The sequence below is a fragment of the Balaenoptera physalus genome, assembly GCF_965194825.1.
Source record: "Balaenoptera physalus genome assembly, chromosome: 8".
NCBI classification, from domain to species: domain Eukaryota; kingdom Metazoa; phylum Chordata; class Mammalia; order Artiodactyla; family Balaenopteridae; genus Balaenoptera; species Balaenoptera physalus.
In genome coordinates this window covers 64,904,963-64,926,118 of record NC_138887.1, presented here as the reverse complement: position 1 = coordinate 64,926,118, position 21,156 = coordinate 64,904,963, and the positions used below count along the sequence as shown (strand labels likewise).

At 37.9% G+C, this 21,156-nt stretch overlaps 1 protein-coding gene and 1 long non-coding RNA gene across 6 annotated transcripts in view; one reads left to right on the top strand and one right to left on the bottom strand.

Annotated features, from left to right (window-relative positions):
- The window catches only part of ASB4 (ankyrin repeat and SOCS box containing 4), a 151,780-nt gene that overhangs the window by 71,325 nt on the left and 59,299 nt on the right, over positions 1–21,156 (top strand). For all 5 annotated transcript variants that reach the window (XM_082472016.1, XM_082472013.1, XM_082472014.1 and 2 more), the window contains one exon: positions 1,114–1,413. In XM_082472016.1, the coding sequence (XP_082328142.1) occupies positions 1,114–1,413 (300 nt within the window). The remainder of the gene's footprint in view (positions 1–1,113; positions 1,414–21,156) is intronic.
- Positions 6,377–21,063, bottom strand: LOC309666346. The gene is made up of 2 exons (XR_014267062.1): positions 19,745–21,063; positions 6,377–9,202 (listed from the first exon to the last, which is right to left on the bottom strand). It is a non-coding gene; the product is annotated as an uncharacterized lncRNA (long non-coding RNA).

Here is a 21,156-nt window from a genome sequence, read left to right as displayed (position 1 = left end):
ATTTTCCATTCTCCACTCATAGTGAGCTTAATGCCGTGGATCTGGGTATTGACATTGAAAAAAAGATTTATAAAGTTATCTTTGCTATAGCTTGTCAAAATGGCAATCATTGGACACTTGGGAAAAAAGGACTAGTTCAGTGTTTAGAAGTCAGAGGTAGGAGGGAAAAAGGAAAGAGAAAGAGAGAGGGTGAGAGGGAGGGAGGGTGGGGGAGAGAGAGAGAGAGAGAGATTTCCAACAACTAATGGGAAAATTTTATATAAGATCTCAGTTCTAGGAACAACTCTGCTTCTCCTGACCAATTAATTTGTGTAGAGCTTTTGGGCATAGTTAATTGTGCAACACATCATGTTTTCCTGTTTATTTTGGCTGCTGGGAAGTTCAAAGGCAAATTTACAGTGTGGTTCTAGCATATATAGAACACAGTTTATATTTTGGGTACCTATCTGAACCTGGACCTCTTTTTATTTTCCTTCCTTATTTTTTCCTTTGCCCTTATTTTCTATATCATTAAAAAAAATCTTGTGTAAAATTTGTAAGCTGCTATAAATTCTTCTTAATTCTTCTTCGGAAAGAGGTGTTGTATAAACTGATAGACAGGCAAATAAAATCTTGGTGTGACAAATTTTCTAAAGACATCAAATACATTCATACCTTAGCTTGACAATAGCAACAACTAGAGGGAAAAAGAACTGTGATGGAATGAAAATTATAAGCTTGTAAGTAACAGCTTTGGAATCATTCAAGGCAATGATTGGGAGTTAAAAAAAATTCTTTAATAAGAATGTCATATAAATCATCACGTAAAATAAAATGCAATCACATAAATGAAGGTCTCAAACACAAATGCCTTGGACAGCCAGGAAGGTAAAGTAAATGAAGGACCAAGATAATAGGGAATAGTAGAGAGCCCCTGTCCCATTTAAGTAATCCAAATACACTACTAAACTAAACATTTGCAGGTCCATCAGCCACTAGTTTACAACTTCCAAATCATCCCCCCAATTTTATAAATGTGACGAAAGTAAAATACTTTGTAAAAATCCTCACTAATTCTCACAGGGAGAAATCCTAGGCCAAGAAGTTAAACTTTCTCTCCCTTTCTTTTTTCAGGTTATTGGTTGCCTAGTTACAAATTAAAGTCTTCCTGGGCCACCGGCCTGCATCTTTCTGTCTTGTTTGGTCACGTGGAATGTCTTCTGGTGCTACTGGACCACAATGCTACAATCAACTGTAGACCTAATGGGAAAACCCCTCTTCATGTGGCTTGTGAAATGGCCAACTTGGATTGTGTTAAGATTCTCTGTGACCGTGGAGCAAAGCTCAATTGCTACTCCTTAAGTGGACACACGGCTTTACACTTCTGTAGAACTCCAAGCTCCATCCTCTGTGCCAAGCAATTGGTTTGGAGAGGTAAGCCTTTCTGGGTGGCTGACATTGTCATCTACTTGCCCAGTCATGGTTTTGAAAATTGGTGACCCTTACCTACCTCCGGCAATGTAGTACGTATCTCTATTCATTAAGCCTAATTCAGGGGGCCCTAAAAATATGTAGAGAGATAGTTATGTTGGCCCCGGTCATTCAGTGATGATCACATTGAATTCTTATTACTGTTTTAATTGTAGGAGTCTCGTTAATTTACACATTTATTTAGCAAATAGTTATTAGCTTCTATGATGTCAGGTAATGTGCTAAGAAAGTAAAAAGAGAAAATAGTTTCTGCCCTCTAGGAGCTTATATTCTAGTAAGGGAGATGAATATTGATGAAATAAATTATAAATACATAACTGTAAATTGGGAAAGGAGAAAAATAAGGTGCTATGAAAGAGAATGTCAGGAGTAAACTATTATAAAATGTATAAAACTTCTCTAAAGATACGATATTTAAGCTGAAACTTTATAATGAGAAGGAGCTGGCCATTAAAAACAAGAGCAAAGAAGAAAAGTCTAGGGCTAGGGAATAGCATGTGCAAAGTTGCTAGGGGAGCAAAAAACTTGGAATATCCAACACATGGAAGAAGGCCAGTATGGCCAGAGTATCATGGCGGGGGTGGTGGTGGGAGGGACAAGAGGGTAGAGGGGAGTGCCGCCAAATGACATTGGATGTGTCAGATCATATATGGCCTGATGGGGGCCGAGTATGGGGTTTAGAAATGGAGCCACTGAAAAGTTTAAAGCAAGGCAATGACACGGTTTAACTTTCACTTAAAATCATCAATATGGGGTCATTCATAAGCTGGGTTGGAGAAGGCCAAGAATGGAAGCAGGGAGACCAGCAGGGAAACTCTTGCAATAGTGTAGGTGAGGGGGATGATGATTTGCACTAAGGGGAAAGCTTGGATAGGAAAATTAGAAAATGGGTTTGCAATATGTTTTAGAAGCAGAATTGGTGGGACTTGGAGATGGATTTGATATAGGTGGGGGTGGGGCTGGGTGACAGAAAAGGAAGTTTCAAGAATCATTGCCAGGTGTGTGTGTGGGGGGAAAGAAAAAAAAAAAAAAAAACAGAATCATTGCCAGATTTCTGGCTTTAGAAGATGGGTGGAGAGTGATGCCGTTTTTTAAGATGGGAAAACTTGGGGAAGAAGCATGTATGTGGGGAGATTGTTATACCATTTTTTTTAAGTTGGGTTTACAGAGGTATAATTTATATACCGTAAATTCACTGTTTTTGAGTAATAGATAGTCGTGAAACCATTCACCACAATTATCTCAAAAAATCCCCCAATGCCCTTGGTAGTTAATTTCCTCACTCTCCCCCCACCCCTGGCAACTACTGATCTGTTTTCTGTCCCTTTAGTTTCATCTTTTCAGAATGTCATATTAATTAAATTATACAATATGTAATCTTTTGAGGCTGGTTTCTCCAGTTTAGCATAATGCATTTGAGATTCATCAGTGTGACTGCACTCACCAGTAAATCATACCTTTTTATTGCTGAGTAGTATTCCGTGTATAGATGTAACACAGTTTATTCACTCCCTAGTAGAAGGGCATTTAGATTGCTTCTAGTTTTTGACAATTTTGAAAAAAGCTGCTATAAACATTTGCATACACGTTCTTGTATGGACATGTTTCATTTCACTTGGGTCAATGCCTAGGAGTGGGAAGATGGGTTGTATGGTAAGTTTATAAGAAACTGCCACACTGTTTTCCAAAGTGCTTGTACCCTTTTGCATTTCTGCCAGCAGTGTATAAGAGCTCCTGTTATCCTCCATCCTTGTCAGAACTTCGTAATGTCAGATTTTTAAAAACTGTTTTAGCCATCCTAATAAGTATTAATAGCATCTCATTATGATTTTAATTTGAATTCCTCTAATGACCAAAGACATTGAGTATGTTTTCATGTATTTATCTGCCAGCTGTGTGTTCACTTTGGTGAAATATCTGTTCACTTCGTTTGCTTCTTTTTTGTTTTTTTTTTTAATGGCTGTTTGTTTTCTTGTTATTGATCTGTGAGAGTTCTTAATATATTTTGGATACTAGCCCTTTGTCAAATATGTGTTTTGCAAATATTTTAATTCATTCTTTGGATTTTCATTTTTCTGATGGTGTTTTTAAAAGAGCAGAAGTATTTAATTTTGATAAATTCAGTTTATCAATTTTTACCTCTTATCATTTGTGCTTTCTGTGTTCTAGCTAAGAAATGTTGGATTAACCCAAGTAACAAAGGTTTTCTCCTTTGTTTTTCTTCTAGAAGTTTTATAATTTCAGGCTTTACTTTTATGTCTTTGATTTATTTTGAGTTATTTTTTGCATATGGTGTGAGGTATGGGTTGAAGTTCATCTTTTTTCGTGTATGGATGGCCAATTGTTTCAACATCATTTGTTGAAAAGATTATTCTTTCACCATTGAATTGTTTTGATATTTTTCTCAAAAGTCAATTGGCCGGGACTTCCCTGGTGGTCCAGTGGTTGAGACATCGCCTTCCAGGGGTGCAGGTTCGATCCCTGGTCGGGGAGCTAACATCCCAATTGCCTCACAGCCAAATAACCAAAACATAAAACAGAAGCAATATTGTAACAAATTCAATAAATACTTTAAAAATGGTCCACATAAGAAAAATCTTAAAAAAAAAGTCAATTGGCCAAATATGTATGGGTCCGTTGATCTATATATCTATTTTTTGCTAATCCTCCACTGACTTGGTTGCTTTATATTAAGTCTCAAAAGCACATAGAGTGAGTCCTTCTAGGTTAGTTTTAAACATGAGAGGTTTCAGACCTCTTTGAGACATCAAAGTGAATAAGTCAAGGATACACTTGATATAAAAGTATATATTTCAGAAAAGAGCTCTGAACTAAAGCAGTAAGTTTAGGAGCCATTGGCCTATAGATTGTATTTGAAGCCAAGGAAATCAATGAACTCACCTGGATAAACAGTGTAGAGAGATAAAAGAGAACTTAGGACCAAGCTCTGACAAATTCTTTTTTTTTTTTTTTTTTTTTAAAGAGTAACACTTTTTTTTTTTTAATTTATTTTTAGCTGTGTTGGGTCTTCGTTTCTGTTCGAGGGCTTTCTCTAGTTGCGGCGAGTGGTGGCCACTCTTCATCGCTGTGCGCGGGCCTCTTACTGTCGCGGCCTCTCTCTGACAAATTCTTATGTTTAGATGTTAGCAGGATGGAGAGGAGGCAATAAAAGAGAGTGAAATTATTCTAGGGTTTTGATTTCCTTGTGATAACCACTTTCCTCTATAATTCTTTATTTCTAAGAATGTGTTAAAATATATTCCACACTAAAAAAAAAAAAAGAGTGAAATGGATTGATAAATGAAGTTGGAGAAAATCCAAGAGCATTTTTGACATCAGAGAAACTAAGAAAAAGGCAGGTTCAAGAATGGGGGAGTGGTCAGCTGTATTGATAGCTACTGAGAGGTTTAATCAGATGTTCATTAGATTAAGTGACAGAGTTATCACTGACAAAAATAGTTTTGGTGAAATGGTAGGTGCAGAAGCCAGATCAGAAGATGTGAATGGGAGGTTAGAAACTAGAGGTGGCATATGCTGACAACTGTTAAAAGAAATTTGGCTGCAAATGTGAGCATACGAGTAGCACTATTGCTGAAGGGGGTTGGGGGGGGGCGTTTGTCACAGGAGACTATTATCTACAGTTGAAGATAAAAGGAAATGTTTGTACGCTGAAGGAAATGATTTATAGAAAGCAAACAGTTGAAGGTGCATGAGACAGGATAACTGAAAGGTCCAAATCTTAGAGAAGTTGAGATGGGATGAAATCCAGAGACCTTGAGACACATCCTCCTTTTCAGCAGGTGAGCCAAAGTAAAAGATGGTTTTAATGCCAAAGCACTTGTAGATTTGGTTGTGGTAAGATGAGGGAGTCCCTATCTGGTACAAAGTCATCAGCCAAAATGAGAGCAGAAAGACTGGAAATTGGATCAGAGAGGGGAAGATATGGAAAGGTCATGGGGAAAGAATGGGAGGACATGCTTGAAGATGCTATGGTCTTCTCAACCTGTGAGAACTAAAGGGAAAAAAAAATCAACCCGGCTTATTCTGCTTCTTGCCTGCCCTGGGAGGAAGGGCCTAGTGCAGAGATGCTTGGAGAAGGGCAGGCATCCTTTGGAGCTTATCCACTTTACCTTCGCGCACGGCGCCATCACCACCTTTCACATTCACTTATACATTTATTTTTAGATTTAGTTTCTTTAATCTACATTTTAACTAATTAATTTAAACTTTTAAGCTGTTTGTCTTCAAACTTTTTGGAAAGTTAAGAAATTATATATTTGTTTAGTTATTGATCTTTTATATCGCTGGCTTTTCATCAACCACGGACTAACAGTGAGCTCCCGACCTCGTCTTTCCTCAGAGGTGTTACCACACAGCTTTCCCAGAGGACACAGTTATTCCCCATGTGCTTTATCCCCGTCGACAGAGGGAGACCTACCTAGAGAGGGAGGAGTAAAGAGGTAGGAGGAGACTGAGCAACGCCCCCTGTAGGCTGACACAAGGAATTGGACTGATAACCCGAGACGAGAGGAAGAGTAGAAGGAAGTCTGTTAAAGATAACTGACCCTTTAGCACCACGTCATCAAAGGCTGAAGCCATAACAAGAAAGATAAATTAGAGAACACAAAAATGTTTGTTTCAACATCTGTGTGGCAAACAGATTATAAAATTAAAAAGCAGTCATAAAACTGGGAAAAATATTTGGGACTATATGACAAAGGGCTCATATCCTTACTATGTAAAGAAACTTTAAAAATTAAAGTTAAGAGGGTAACAACTAAGAGGAAAAAAAAAAAAAAAAGCACAAAGGGACCAAGAACAGGAATAGGTATTTCAGGAAAAAAACAGACGAGCATATAAACGACAAATTAAGGTAACATAATGATCACTTGTAATCAGTAAAATGTCAATTAAAAATAAGAAATAGATGTTTTGTTGTGTTTATTACATTAACAAAGATATCAAAGATGATAATACATATGTTGACAAACACGTGGGGCAGTGCTCTCACACAGGCTTAATGGAGTGAAAATGCGTACGATTGAGGGGAATATCAAAAGCTTAAAACCTTTTTAAACTCAGAAATTCTGCCTCTAGGGTTAGGGACTAATTCAGCACCTTTTGACTCAGGGTTCTCATTGATGTAGGGCCTCAGATTCAGACTTTGGATATATCTCTAAACAAGGTTATACACTGAGTCAGAGATAACTGATGAGAAAGAAAGACATTTATCGTGTAACAGAATTGTGCTTGGTCACGTGATCTGTAGTACACTAGAAATTGAGACTTCTCCTAATTCTATGAGAATCTTCAAAATAATGTAGTTATAGTGTGTTTTATTTTATATTTTTGCAATAAAAGCTTTGATTGGTTAAGGAATACATTTAAAATATACCACAATTTTAAAAGATATATATTGGCATTTTTAATTTTTAATGTACTTAGAGTCTCAAAAAAGTTGCCTGATTTCTTTTTGCCCTCAGAGAGTCATTTATATTACTGAAATACTTAAAAATATTTTTATATATAATAGAAAAATTTAAGCTCTTATCTCCGTACCATACAGACATTAAAAATGATATTGTAAAAGAATGTTTATTGACATAGAAAGATTTTTTAAAAATAAGTTCATAGGAGTGTATTAACTGCATAAACTTAATTTTCTAAAAATTATATATGATTATGCATATCAGAAAATAATATCTGAATTATGAGTCAAACTTGATAGCATAAGTAATATTTAGCTGTAGCTAAGTAACTTCAAAAAAGCAAATTTGTTATGTCAGATCCTTACTCTTAGAATAAGTGTTTTTTTTAAGTGTGGTGCCTGGAAAATATTTCAAAACAAAATAAAACTGTAAGTCAGGTAATTGGGTAAAATTTCACCCATTTTATGAATGGAGAAAAAGAGAAAAGGAGAAGAGAAGTGCTTGGAGGTAATCTTCTAGTCTGGAAATTCTAGAAGACTGTCAGCATCTTGCAGCCTTTCTTTTGCATTTTTATGTCTTCAGTTTCTTGGACAGTGCTTGGCACATAGGAAGTACTCAATAAATGGTCTCTGACTGATCTGGGAATGGCTCCAGGAGCACTGAGTGCATGGAAGGGGACTACTGCCATCTAGTAAATGGAAACTGTTATGTTCACAGTTAATTAAATGCTGCTGTTGGTCAGTTTTACTCTCTCAGTCTCTAGGGAGATAGCTGAAGGATGAATTTTCTCTCTCCAGGATTCTGTGGTAGGCACTTTGAGAAGTCACATACATCACTTTGTAGCTGGACAGAGGGAATTGAGACAGCACACAGACAAGGAAAATAAGTAAGGCTAACATGAAACTCAGGACCAGAGAAGTCCATTAGAGGAAAACCAATGCCATGGCAACTGAAAACCGATGTAATTTCATTTGCTATTTAATGGGCTCTTTGTGGAAAAGTGCTCTTTGTGGAAAAGGCTAATTGAGGCCAAAAAATTGCATGCAATTTTCTCTTAAAGGATTTTCCCCTATTTTTTCAATGTTGCAGAGCCTGCTTTGTCCTCAGGCTGGATTTTGTCTGCTATTTTTTTGTTTGCCTTTCTACTTAATACCCCCCATCTTCTGGCCTTTGTTTCCTTTGGTATTAGTATAATAGTGTTCATCAGTTGAGAAGGCTTATTTACCTCAGTGAAAATGTCCTTTCTGTGAATCCTGCATTTCCCTACAAATAAAGAGAGTCATGTCAGGTTTAGCTGGCTGAAAAGCAGCATATTATTTCTACCTATTCCCTTTCGTAAGAAGAAAATGAAAGCTGCTTGCTTTTCTCTGCATGAAGCAAATCCTGACAGTTGGAGGAAAATTTGTTACTGCAGGAAAGCCATAAAAATTCAAATGTTTCCTAGCAGAATGTAGCATGAGGGCAATGTAAAGGAGACCGTGCCTTTTAAAAGACTGTCCCCTGCTACTTGGTGTGACAGTGGCATGAGTTACCTGCACATTAGGAAATTCCCTATTCAATTATGTGAACACAGGAAGGCAAGATGTCATTGGACTTCACTTTAGCCAAGAAGTAGCTATGCCTGCTTGACAGACACCTCTCTCACCAGTCTATCACCTTCTGTCCTTCCATCTCTTAGGTTATATATTGTAATAGCACAAATCTGACCTTCCTAGTCACTTGCAAATAACCTTGGGGATTTTTGTCCCATATGCTGTATGGGACATACACCTGTACAATAAGAATTTAATATTTTCTTTAAATTGACATTACTTATTAAATTTAATTTTAAAGGAACTTTTATATCACTATAAAAATTGATTCGTCACTATAAAAAGTATGCCAAAATCCCTTGCTGTACATAGAAGGTAATAGTAACAGTAAGTAATGGGCAATCAAATTCTTGACCTCTGTCAACCCAGAGACCTTCTTTTCTCAAATGGCAGAGAATGACTTTAAAAATCCTCGTCTTTTGGTTGCTATTTTTTCTAGAAGCATTATCTTCAATTCCTCTGCTCTGAATGAATGAACTTGAAATTTGTTTGCAGGTCATCTCTCACATCCAGTCAAGCAGCAGGTGCTCCAGCCCAGTAAAGAATGTCCCATGTAAAATCATAGCACACTTGGGAAGGCATTGCCTTAAGCAGGGCTTTGTAAAGTTGATGGTCTATTTAGTAGTGACTTTTAGAAGCCTCCCCTTGAGAATCAGGAGTGGAATAAGTTTGCTGCTCTCACATCTCACACCTTTGTCCTGGAGGTCCTAGCTGACACAAAGAGAAAAGAAAAATAAATAAGATGTAAGAAGATTAGAAAGCAGGAAGCAAAACATCCATTATTTCACACTGTATGTTTGTCTAGATTAAAAAAAAACAAGAAAATCTAAGGTCAAATGGTTAGAATTCATAACTGAATTCAGAAGAGGTACTGCATTTGAGATCAATATACAAAAATCAATTGTATTTCTATATACCAGAAACAAGTAGTGAGAAATTATAATAAGAAAAGATGTATTCTTTGTTATAAAGCAGAAACTAACACACCATTGTAAAGCAATTATACTCCAATAAAGATGTTAAAAAAAAAAAAAAGAAAAGATGTATTTACAAAACCACAAGAAATTTAAGGGACTTAGAAAATATATTCAACAAAAGGTGGAAGAAATATAAAAATTGATTAAAAGACATTAAGAGGATACCACATTCAAGGTTTATTACAAAAAATGTATTTCTTGATTACTTGCTCCTCAGAGGCAACCACCTTCATTTCTTTTAGCTGATTAGTTTGATATTTATCTCCATATTGCTAAATAAATACCATTTATTTATGCATAAACTTGAAAAGAATAAGTAGCAACATAAACAGTTTTCTGATAATCTATTGATTTATCATAATGGAAGATGAGGATCTGGCTCCTTTTCCTCCCTGCCCTCCCCATACAAGTATCTTTCCTATCCTCCATCCTCACAATATAATGACATTATAACTATGAGGCTTGTACTAAACTAGGATAACCATTCCTTCTTTGTACAACATTTTGTTTTCCCTGGAGCTAATTGTCTTATTTTATTCATTTACTTATTTTTTTAATGAATCACCACTATTTTAACCCCAAAACTTTTGCCAGTAGTTTTAATCTTTTCTGAAAATAATTCAATTCAACAGGTATCTAATCAGTTTTATTTTCTTGAAAAAAGTCCCTTCTGGAGACTTCAGATCTATTCCAACCACTGTCATCCTGAAATCTCCATTCTCTCATCATCCTGGAGAGTCCCTTTGCCTCTCCCTATGTTAGATTTCCTGTTCCTGGATTCTGGGTCTTTCTAGATCTTGGTTTGTTGCCTGTTTGGGCCTCCGTTAGTTGATTTCTGAGAAAGGGCGCAAGAAACTGCTCATGCATTTATTTTACCCTGACTTGGCACAGAATTCTAGATTGATAATCATTTTCCTTTAGAATCATGAAGGCATTTCTCCATGGCCATTTTATTTCCTCATGGTTTCTTTGTGACTTATTATCTTCCTCTCTGAGAGGTTTAGGATTTTCTTTTTGTGTTTTGATGTTCTGAAATTCCATGATGATGTGCCTTGATGGGTTGATTTTCACTTGTTGTACTGGGTTCTTTCAACCCCAAAATGTGCATGTCTCTCAGTTTTGAGAAATCTTCCATAATTATTTCTTACCTGAATTCTTTTCTTCTGTTTCCTGTATGCTCTCTTCCTTGAATTGCTATTACTTGGATATTGTACCTTCTGGACTGTTCTTCTAATTGTCTTATATTGTCTCTCCTGTTTTACATTGCTTTATCTTAATGCTCTACTTTCTAGGAGATTTACTCCCGATTATTTTTCTTAGTTTTTTATTTTCTCTACCATCTTAAAGGCTTTCCTTAGATGTTTTATAATCTTTGGCTGTCTGCTGATATTTAAAATTGAGTGACTAAACACTGATTTGGAATCTACATGTATGAGTGGGGTTAGTTCACTGTTGACTTCACTCTAGGGGATCTAATGGGACCTGTAATTTGAGGACTTGTGACATAGTATCTTTAGATCTTTTTTCTTAGGCTGGTCAGATTCTCCAAAGAAATCTCTACCTGGCTTCTTTCTGGAGGGCCAAGGCCTGATTGCCAGTATTCTAGGCTCCCAGGTGGGGAAGAGAACTTGGAATGCAAATGTGGTATACATGCATTCTAGAATGCTCTGCCTGGCTGAGCTAACTTCTACTCCTACTTAAGGCATTAGTTCAGACATCAGTTCCAAAGATCATTCTTCCTGAATTCCCTTAAACTAAGTTAGGTCCCTATGTTATTCTGTATTCTCATAGCACATTGTAATTTTCCTTTGTGGCACCTATATTTTATTTGCTTAATCCTTTTATTAGTGTTACACCCCTCACTAAACTCTGTTTCATAAGAACAGTTTTGCTCAGCATAGCCCATGCATAATACATATTGGTTGTTGATTGTTGAATGTTTATTGAATGTTCAATAAAGAACAAGTACTAGAACTAGGGAGGACAAGTGTGCTTGAACCAGAGCAATTCCATTACTGTTACTGTCAAAATAACTCTGGGTTATTCTTTTCCCATATGAAGAGAGCAAGCTGGGATGGAGGGAGAAGTCAGAAGTGTCAAATACTACTGAGAAATCTAGTACATTGAGAGTTAAAAATTTTCCATTGGATTCAGTGACGTGGAAGGAGACTGTAGCAATCAACTGAGTGAAGATGAAGAAATCAGAACAGAGGGGATTGATAATGAAAAAGAGATAGTCTGAGTGTGAACAAGACTTTTAAAGAGTTTGTGAAGAGGAGGCAAGAAGGCAGGCGAAGAGGGAAATGGTGCTGAGAAATTTTTTCTTCTAGATAACAGAAACCTGAGCATTTAAGAAACTGATGACAGAATTCACTAGTGAGGCGGACATTGAGGACAGAGTGTAGAGGAGAGATAGTTTATGGTATGAGGATTCTGAGAAGTTTGGGAAATGAGATCTAGAACGAGGCAGAGGGATTGACTCTATAGAGAAGAACACCTGTTCTATTGTAGCTGGAGGCAAAAAAAGAGAGAGGATGGGAGTTGACACTGGGTAGTCAGACTTTAAGGAAGTTTCCCTCTGAAAGGTATTTTCTATGTAAAGTAGAGGTGAGGAGATCTGAGAGTGAAACGAGAGGGAAAAGGGTTAAAAGATTGAGGAAGTTAAAAAGGTTTTAAGTAATTATTATGGAGAGTGGGGAAATAAGTTGAGTAGAGAAACATTGGCTTGCTGAGCAGTCTCAAGGACCCAGTGGAGTTTTTATGTTTGACTTTATGGTGGTACCGGTCTTGTACAGGTGGGACTGCATCTGTAGTGTGATTTTTGCCATATAGCTCTCAGCTGCTTGGGTGCAGGTGCTGAGACAGTAGATAATTGGATTCACTCAGGATTAAGTTCATTCATAGCACTAGGCAGGCGCTATGAAGAGTCGGAGGTAGTTTAAAGTTTTGGCAAAAGAGTGATTGAAATGATGGAGAATGGAACTCAGCTGGATAGGAAGGGGAGGGGAGGAGTTTAAGGACCGTCTAATGGACAAAGAGGTCACGGAGAGGGGTTCTAATGAAACCAAGGTACAAAGATAGGCAGTTTTGGTCAGAAAATTGGATTTGGGAATTCGTGATTTCTGGAGACTGATCAGTTTCAAGGTAATGACTCAGTCCAGGTATGTCTATATGTGGGAGTCACCAGATCAGAAAGGAGGAGAAAGTCACAGGAGAGAATGAGATCGAGAAACTGAGAGACAGGGCATTAAGTGGTCATCCGAGTGATTATTAAAGCCACCCAGAATTTGTGCGGAGAGGGATCATGTGAGTCAGGTGCTGAAGTCTTCAGAAACTGATGGGGAGATAAATGTATTCAGGAAGGAAGGTAGGTGGTATCGATGAAAAAACAGAGCCCCAAAGAAGCAGTGATATTCTTTTTCTTTTTTCTTTTTTTCAAGAGAAATAGGGAAAAATTGGAAGCATCAATGGGGAGTCAGAGATATAAAAAAGAACACCCAGCTATATACTGCAGGCCAGAGTTAAGCATCCCGCATCACTTCTTTCGGCTTGGAATAGGGCAAAGCTAGTTTGGTTGCCATGGTGACCAACGCCATGTCTCTGGGCTCATTAATCCTGTGTTCCAAACTAAGCACTTAGCAATAGCTTCTGAATAAACGCAACAAAGCTCTGCATACTGAAAAGGGCACATTCATGTTAAGCAGGGGGAAAAGGTTTTAAATTTCATTCATTAAACTTGAGTAAATAATTTAATATCTTTGTGCATCAGTCCTCCTAGCTAATGAATAAGGATAAATGCTTAATGGAAAATCTAGCCTAATAAAGTTAACAGCATTGGCTTTACATATAAAGGAAATTGATGTTGCTGGTATATATGCATATGAAGGGGAAAATGGAAAGGAAAGAAACATATAAGTGTCTGTGATGTGGAGTGTCAGGTACTTTAAAATAAAATGTCTCATTTAATCCTCACAAGCACCATGTGAGATTGTTCGTATTATTCATATTATTCTCTTCATTTTATAGATGAGGAACTGGAAACTCAGAGTAGTTAAATAAGGCCCCAGCTAACACAATTGGTAGAATTTAACCAGGCCCCGTTCTAACCGATTTGACTCCAGGGTGGTCCTACAATGCCTTGCTGAAAATTGCATACTGCTTATTCTTCTGGGACTTTTGGCTAATTGAAAAATTAGGAGAAAAATTTGTGCTAAGGTGATACAACCTATATAAAAGAGCAGTTTAAATGCTGTATTAGAATTCCATTAGCTTAAAAAAATTTCACCATCATAAGATGATTTTAAAGGCTCTTCTTGGAAAAAAAACCTGAGAAGATAGCTGGGTATATTAAACATGTGTTTAATTAAAAGATGTGAAGAAGAAAACTCGCTATTTGCCAGTATATACAAGGTACATGTACCTATACATGTTTACATATATGCTAAAAAATAAATTAACAAAAGAAGGTTTAGAGTTGCAAAGCAGATCCTTAACACAGAAGCTGATATTTTTTTCTAAGTATAATGCCTTTATTTGGGTTTTCTGGCTTGGCTCCAACAAAGGTGTAGATAAGTGATAGAAAAAGATATATTAAAAATCCATTAATTCATTTTCCTTAAAATTAAACTCTTTAATTAAAAAGATAAATTTCTAATTCCTGCTTCTAATACAGCAATTTGATCAATTTCTAATTTGATCAATTTCTAATTCCTGCTTCTAATATAGCAAGGTTTAAAATATATGGAAACAACTGGGTACAAGTTAAACATCCCTGTCACTAAACTTAGCTGTTAGCAATTTCTTTTAATTCAAATACTAATTGTTTTGGTCTCAACTATATGACTATCCTAAGTCTATTTTCTTAAATTTGGGTTGCTTACTACTGCCCCAGACAATTCCCAAGTGTTTCTTCAGCAGGAAAGTGTTAATTCCAGCCCTCTCTCCCATTAGTATTATAGGTTTCCTTCTCCGACTGGCTCTCTCTACTTTAAATTCTCCTATCAAAGGCCATATGTGACCTGAGTTGTAAGTTTTCAGTCTGGATATTTTATCTTTGTTTTATAACTAGCAGCATCTGAAACCAGAAATTGAAGGATGAAATTTCCTTGGGCTTGCACTGCTTTATTTTTTTTCTATCATCACTTCTCTAATTTGTTCTTAGAGGAGGCTGGATCTTATTATCTTCTGAACAGTTTAAACACCATTTAGCAAAAGATATCAGCTTTGTAAATAGAAATGTAAGTGTTTTCTTTGTAATCTCCATAAGTAATAATTTATGGAAGATAATCTAAACAATTTTAATAGGAGATTCCCAGGGCCGATTTGGAGGTAAAATGGTTAAATCAAACAAGAGGCTGGGGCTTCCATCTCAGTTTTCTATTAAATTAACGAAGAAAACACCCAAATAGAGGAAGTGGCAAAAGCATCAGAACTGGAGGCTAAGATTCTAGCATACGCCAGCTTCCTGAAAAAGTTTCTACTAATTAGAAAGCTAATGGGAAGAGAATAAAGTGGACCCCCTCTTTTCTGAGATAAAATATCTCCCTGGCAGTCAGAAGAGGTATTAGCCAACCCCCACTGAGAGCCACTGAGGGCTGAATACTTGTGGGGAGGCCCCTAGAGCATCCTTTGCCTTGGTTCCTCGTGCCTTAGAAGTACCAGCAGCCCTCTGAAACTCTCTTCAGTTAAGAGGGCCATGCCAAGCAAAGAACCAAGTGGTAAAGGCAGGAAGTAAACCCACTTCTTGCAAGCAGAGTTGAATTAACCTGGGTTGGGGCAGGAGGAAAAGACTGAATATGAGCCCTGGGGAAAGGTCCACTTAAGCTTAATAACAATAGTAACAACAACTGGATATGGCATTTCTGTTGCATGCCTGGCATTTTATCATATTCTTATTTAATCCTCACAACTACCCTATGAGAGCAATACTATTATTTCCATTTGCAGGTTAAAGCACTGAGCTTTAGGCGAGTTGCTTAATGGTAAGACCAGGTTTTGAATGCAGGTTGACCTCAATGCAGAGCACCTGCTTTTTCCACTAGGTGGGGCTGCCTCTCCTTTGCTACTCAGAATCCTGCCAATAATGTAACTTAATCTTGAGACTGCCCAGTTGCCCTGTTCTGTGAATCTGTCTCCACTGTAGGCTGGACATGTCAGTCAATAAACCAGCTGCTTCCTCAGCTCCTTCTAGAACTGCCTTGTTCACAGCCCCTGATGAAGGGAAGGCTTAAGTTGTTAAGTTCTGTAGCACTGGATCCTTCCCCACCACAGCCCATTAGACCAGAGGTGGTATTCAAGCCAAGGAGCTCAAATATGACTTGATATGAAAATATGAACTCAAGTATAGTCTTAAGAGTGTAGGTTCTTGCGTAAGATCGCCTGGATTCAAATTCTGACCCCCTTCCCCATTCACTACCTATGTGAGGGAGGGCAAGATTTAACCTCTTTGAATCTCAGCCCTCATTTACCAAATGGGGATATTGATAATAATCCAAGCTGATTCTAGGTCAAATAAGTTTGGGAAAATGCATGTTAAATTAGACAGATTTCCTCACCATAGGACTTTTCAGATCCTTCATATGCTAATGTGAATTGTGACTACACCAAGGGACACAAATTTTACAAATTTATTTAACTACAGAGCTTTTTTTAAAAATGAATATTACAGTACTAATATGCCACAGCACAGGCTTTGGGAAATAATGGCTTAGAAGAATGAGATTGGGGTTTATAGCTAGAAGGGGAACTCGCATTTGGTTCATCAGACATTGCACTTAACCTTGTGTACCTCAGGCTTCCCTCTAGTTTCCCATCTGAGGGCAAATTCTATTTCACTACAGTAGGCAGAATAATGACCCTCCAAAGAGGTCCACATGCTAATCCCTGGAATCTATGAATATGTTACCTTATATGGGATTTTGTTACCTTCAAAAAATATGTTACATTCAAAAGGGATTTTGAAGATGTGATTAAATTAAAAACCTTGAGATGGGGAGATGGTATTGGACTGTCTGAGTCGGCCCATCTCCTTAAAACTGGAGAATCTTTTTTGGCTGTGGTCCGAGGAAATGTGACTATGGTAGGAAGGTCAGAAAGATTTCATGTGAAAAAGATTACACTCACCATTGCTGGCTTTGAAGATGGAGGAAGAGGCATGAGCCAAGGAATGTGGGTGGGCTCTAGAAGCTGGAAAACCCAAGAAAACAGATTCTCCTAAAGAGAATCACGATGACTCCTGATCTTTGCACACTTGTATTAGTTTTCAAAAAAACTGAACCAACAGAGAGAGAGAGGGAGAGGAGAGATTTGTTTTAAGGAATTGGCTCATGAGATTGCAGAGGTACAGGAAAGTTGCAGTTTGAGACAAAGGCAGTCTGGAGCAGAAATCCTTCTTCTTTAGGGATTGCAGTCCTTTCTCTTAAGCCTTCTGCTGATTGGATGAGGCCCACCCACATTGTGGAGAGTAACCTGCTTTACTCAAAGTCTACTGATTTACATGTTAATCTCACCCAAAAAACACCTTCACAGAAACATCCAGAATAATGTTTGATCAAATATCTGAGCACTGTGGCCCAACCAAGTTGTCACATAAAATTAACCATCAAACCCACAAAGACCTATGTTAGATTTCTGACCTACAGAGCCATAGATAATAAATTTGTGTTGTTTTAGGCCACTAAATTTGTGGTAATTTGTTACTGTAGCAATTAGGAACTTCTACCCATTATAAGGATTGCCATCAACTGTAATGCTAGTCATTTCCTATTGAGGACTTGGTCATCTGTCCCGCAGTTTTGGTGCATTTCCCTAGTTCCATCATCAGGGATGGATTCCAATTCTGACATAGATTACCAATCCAAACTCAGCCGCAGCTCCTGGACTTCCTCAACACTAACAACCTTCATCTCATTCCGGTTCAGCCATCCACTCACATTATCGCATCCTGGCTCTTGACATTGCTCCATTATTTTCACTTCCTATCTTTTCAGCCGTCACCCGCTCAGTTACACCTTACCAGATCTTCAGTGACATAGTGACTCCAGGTCCTTGCACCTCTCTCAAACCAGATGTCCCAACCCCTCCTCACTTCATTTTTTTCCCTCCTCACCCTGGGCGTCCTGATTGATGACTGGTACTACTGTATCACCAACGTTATTGCTTCTTTGACACAGCAGGGTTCGTCTGAGCTAACACAGACCTGAGCTTATACACCTAATCCCTGCTTACTGGTAACTATCTACAAAAATATAAAGTTAAAAAAAAACAGAGTGGCATGGACATATATACACTACCAAATGTAAAATAGATAGCTAGTGGGAAGCAGCCGCATAGCACAGGGAGATCAGCTCGGTGCTTTGTGACCACCTAGAGAGGTGGGATAGGGAGGGTGAGAGGGAGACACAAGAGGGAGGAGATATGGGGATATATGTATATGTATAGCTGATTCACTTTGTTATAAAGCAGAAACTAACACACCATTGTAAAGCAATTATACTCCAATAAAGATGTTAAAAAAAAAAAGTTCACCAGTTACATCATTTTTTTTTAAGATTCCTTTTTTTTTTTTTTAGCTCCTGTTAAACATCTTTGTTCTGAAATCTACAATGTCTTTTATTAGTACAGCAACTACAGCTTTTATTTTACTGTTGTTAGCATGGTATGCTTTTTTTCTGTCCTTTCACTTTTTTTTTTTTTTTAAACATCTTTATTGAAGTATAATTGCCTTACAATGGTGTGTTAGCTTCTGCTTTATAACAAAGTGAATCAGTTATACATGTACAATATGTTCCCATATCTCTTCCCTCTTGCATCTCCCTCCCTCCCACCCTCCCCATCCCACCCCTCTAGGTGGTCACAAAGCACCGAGCTGATCTCCCTGTGCTATGCGGCTGCTTCCCACTAGCTATCTATTTTACATTTGGTAGTGTATATATGTCCATGACACTCTCTTACCCTGTCACATCTCACCCCACCCCCTCCCCTAAAGATTTCTTTTTGATGTGGACCATTTTTAAAGTCTCTACTGAATTTGTTACAATATTGCTTCTGTTTTTTTTTTTTTTTAATGTCTTGATTTTTTGGCCACGAGGCATGTGGGAATCTTAGCTCCCCTACCAGGGATCGAACCCATACCCCCTGCATTGGAAGGTGAAGTCTTAACCACTGGACCACCAGAGAAGTCCCCACCAGTTACATCTTGATTTTTAACTACAATAGTTTATTGTTATATTATCCTTAATTTTGAGACAATGCTGCTTGCTTTACTTGTTTGCTTTGAGAAATTTTATTTCCTCATTGTTTGTTACAGGAAGTTCAATTTGAATTAACTCATCAAACTGTAACTGATCTTATTGTAATTAATTCAACAAGTATAAAGGACTCTCCAGATTCTCTTGGAGTTAGGAAAAATACATCTGTTGTCTTCCTTTCATGGGCTATGATTGTAAAATAAATCGTGATTTTTATCAGAAAAACAAACAAACAAACAAAAAATCATTTAGCCACAGCTATGTAAATTAAATATATCAGCAAACTATAAACCAAAGAATGAATGAAATTTCTACTAATTACATCACCAGAGGGACTGGATTGGGATATACATTTTTGTGGAGGTATACATACTATACCTTCTTAAACAAAATAGGATAGGTGGCCCCCCAAGAGTTAGGGAAAGAAGTTGACTCTAACGTTCAGTATCTGGCTTCACAAACTCCTCCCCCCTTAACTTCTTCATCAGTCTATATCCATTGAGAATACAACTCACAGCATGTAACATGTCAGGAATTAGAGAAGATCTTGTATTCTCAGATGATTAGTCACTACCTGTCTTAACAGAGCTCTCAAGTGTGAAGATGGTAACAAGAAGTCCAACTGGGGGTCTACGAAAAATACACTGCCCCACAGGGAAGTAACGTTACCCTGACAACTCAGGAAAAGATAATTCTGCAACTGCTTTCCTGCAAGAAACAGAAAGATTGAAGCCCTCTGCTTAATTCCATCCAAAGTCTGAAGGGGACATGGCCTCTAAGAAACCTAAGCAGAGATAAAGGCAGAAATGCAAAGGGAGCTGGGGGCAATAATTTCCCCCATCCATCAACCCCAGGGGCTGTTCCAAACCTTTATGTAGTCATACCTCCAGTTTCACCAGCTTGGGTACAGACAATATCACACATATGTACTCCAGGGTAAAACAGCTCTAATCCATCACAGACTGTATTAGCAGGAAGTCTCTCCCTTGAATAACCTCTCCTGATACGACTCCCCAGCAGTGACTTACCTCTGTTCAAGCAATTGTTCTTTCTGTAAGCCACTGGATGTAGAAAGGTGTTCCCTCTGGACTAAAGGAATCCTCACTCATGGTCCAGTATGCTGGCTGCTCCAGAGAGGGCTTCATCACCATTGCTTTGTTGCCCTGCAGCCACTGCAAAGGGAAGGCCCATTGTTCTCGACTAATTCTCTCTCATGCAGTTGGTTTCTGCTAACCAAACCCACCACTTGCTGCCCCCCAACCTTATTCTGCCTCGGGAGTGGGGGTACCACTGCCATCAATACATCACCATCTCCCTTTCTCATTCCAGTCCTGCCTCCATGTAGCCAGGGCCATTCACCTCCACCCCTGAGGCTGATCCAGGCCTCCCCTTGTTCTGAGGCCAGAGCAAACAGAATTTTGTCCTTGGACAGAGGAAGAAGTCATTGTTCACTTTCTCCTTTAAAAAAAAAAAAACCGCAAAACCTCAACAGTCTTCCCCAAGATTAACCTCTTTGTCAGTTGAATGACAATAGCAGCATTCATTTCCTTCGGTGAAAACACTATCCCAATCATAAGATATGGTCTGATTTCATGAGCACAACAAGATTAGAGCAAAATAATATGATAATAGTATGTTTTCCAAAGTCTGAGTTATTCAGTCTTATCTATGGTTACTTTGCTAAATTTTAATCAATGTTTTTCTTGGAATCAAAAAGATAAAAAACAAAATAAAAATAAGGTGACTGAGCTCAGTGCCTGCATGTGGATTGTTCATGTCTAGAAAGGTGTCTTTTCCTTAAGGCTGAGTAAATTAAAAATAAACAGAAGAATAAATAAACATGGGCTCTATGAAAAGAAGTCTGCATCCCAAGGGATGAGAAGCAATAATCGGAGGAGTTGGCTGATAAGTTTTGATATGAAAAAGATTCGCTTCGGGAGACAGAAGGAAATAGTTTGTGATATTTGCTTCCTGTTTTCAGTATGTTTTTTAAAAAATACAGGTAGCTGTTAAAGAAGAAGAAACTGGTTATGAGAACAGACTGTGTGATAAATAGCTTGGTTTAATGACCATTTATAAAGTCAGGCTGTTTTTCTACTCCTTCATTGCCCTTTCTTCAGTCTTGTTTCCTGGATTTGTTTCTCCTTTCCACGTTGAAAGAGCTGGGGGGCACCAGGGCTCAGTCAGACACACTTTTCCCATCTAAACTCACCTTGGTGATCTTATCTAGTCTCACAACTTCAAATATCATCAAATGGTGCTCACTCCCAGGTTTGTATCTCCCAGCCTGACCCGCTCTTCTGAACGTCAGCTCACCTATGTGACTATATATAATCCATCTCCGCTGGATATTGAATAAGCATCTCAAGCTGACCATGTCCAGACTGTAACTGTGTTTCCAGTGCACCTTAATGCTCTCTGTCTTAATAAATGGCAACTC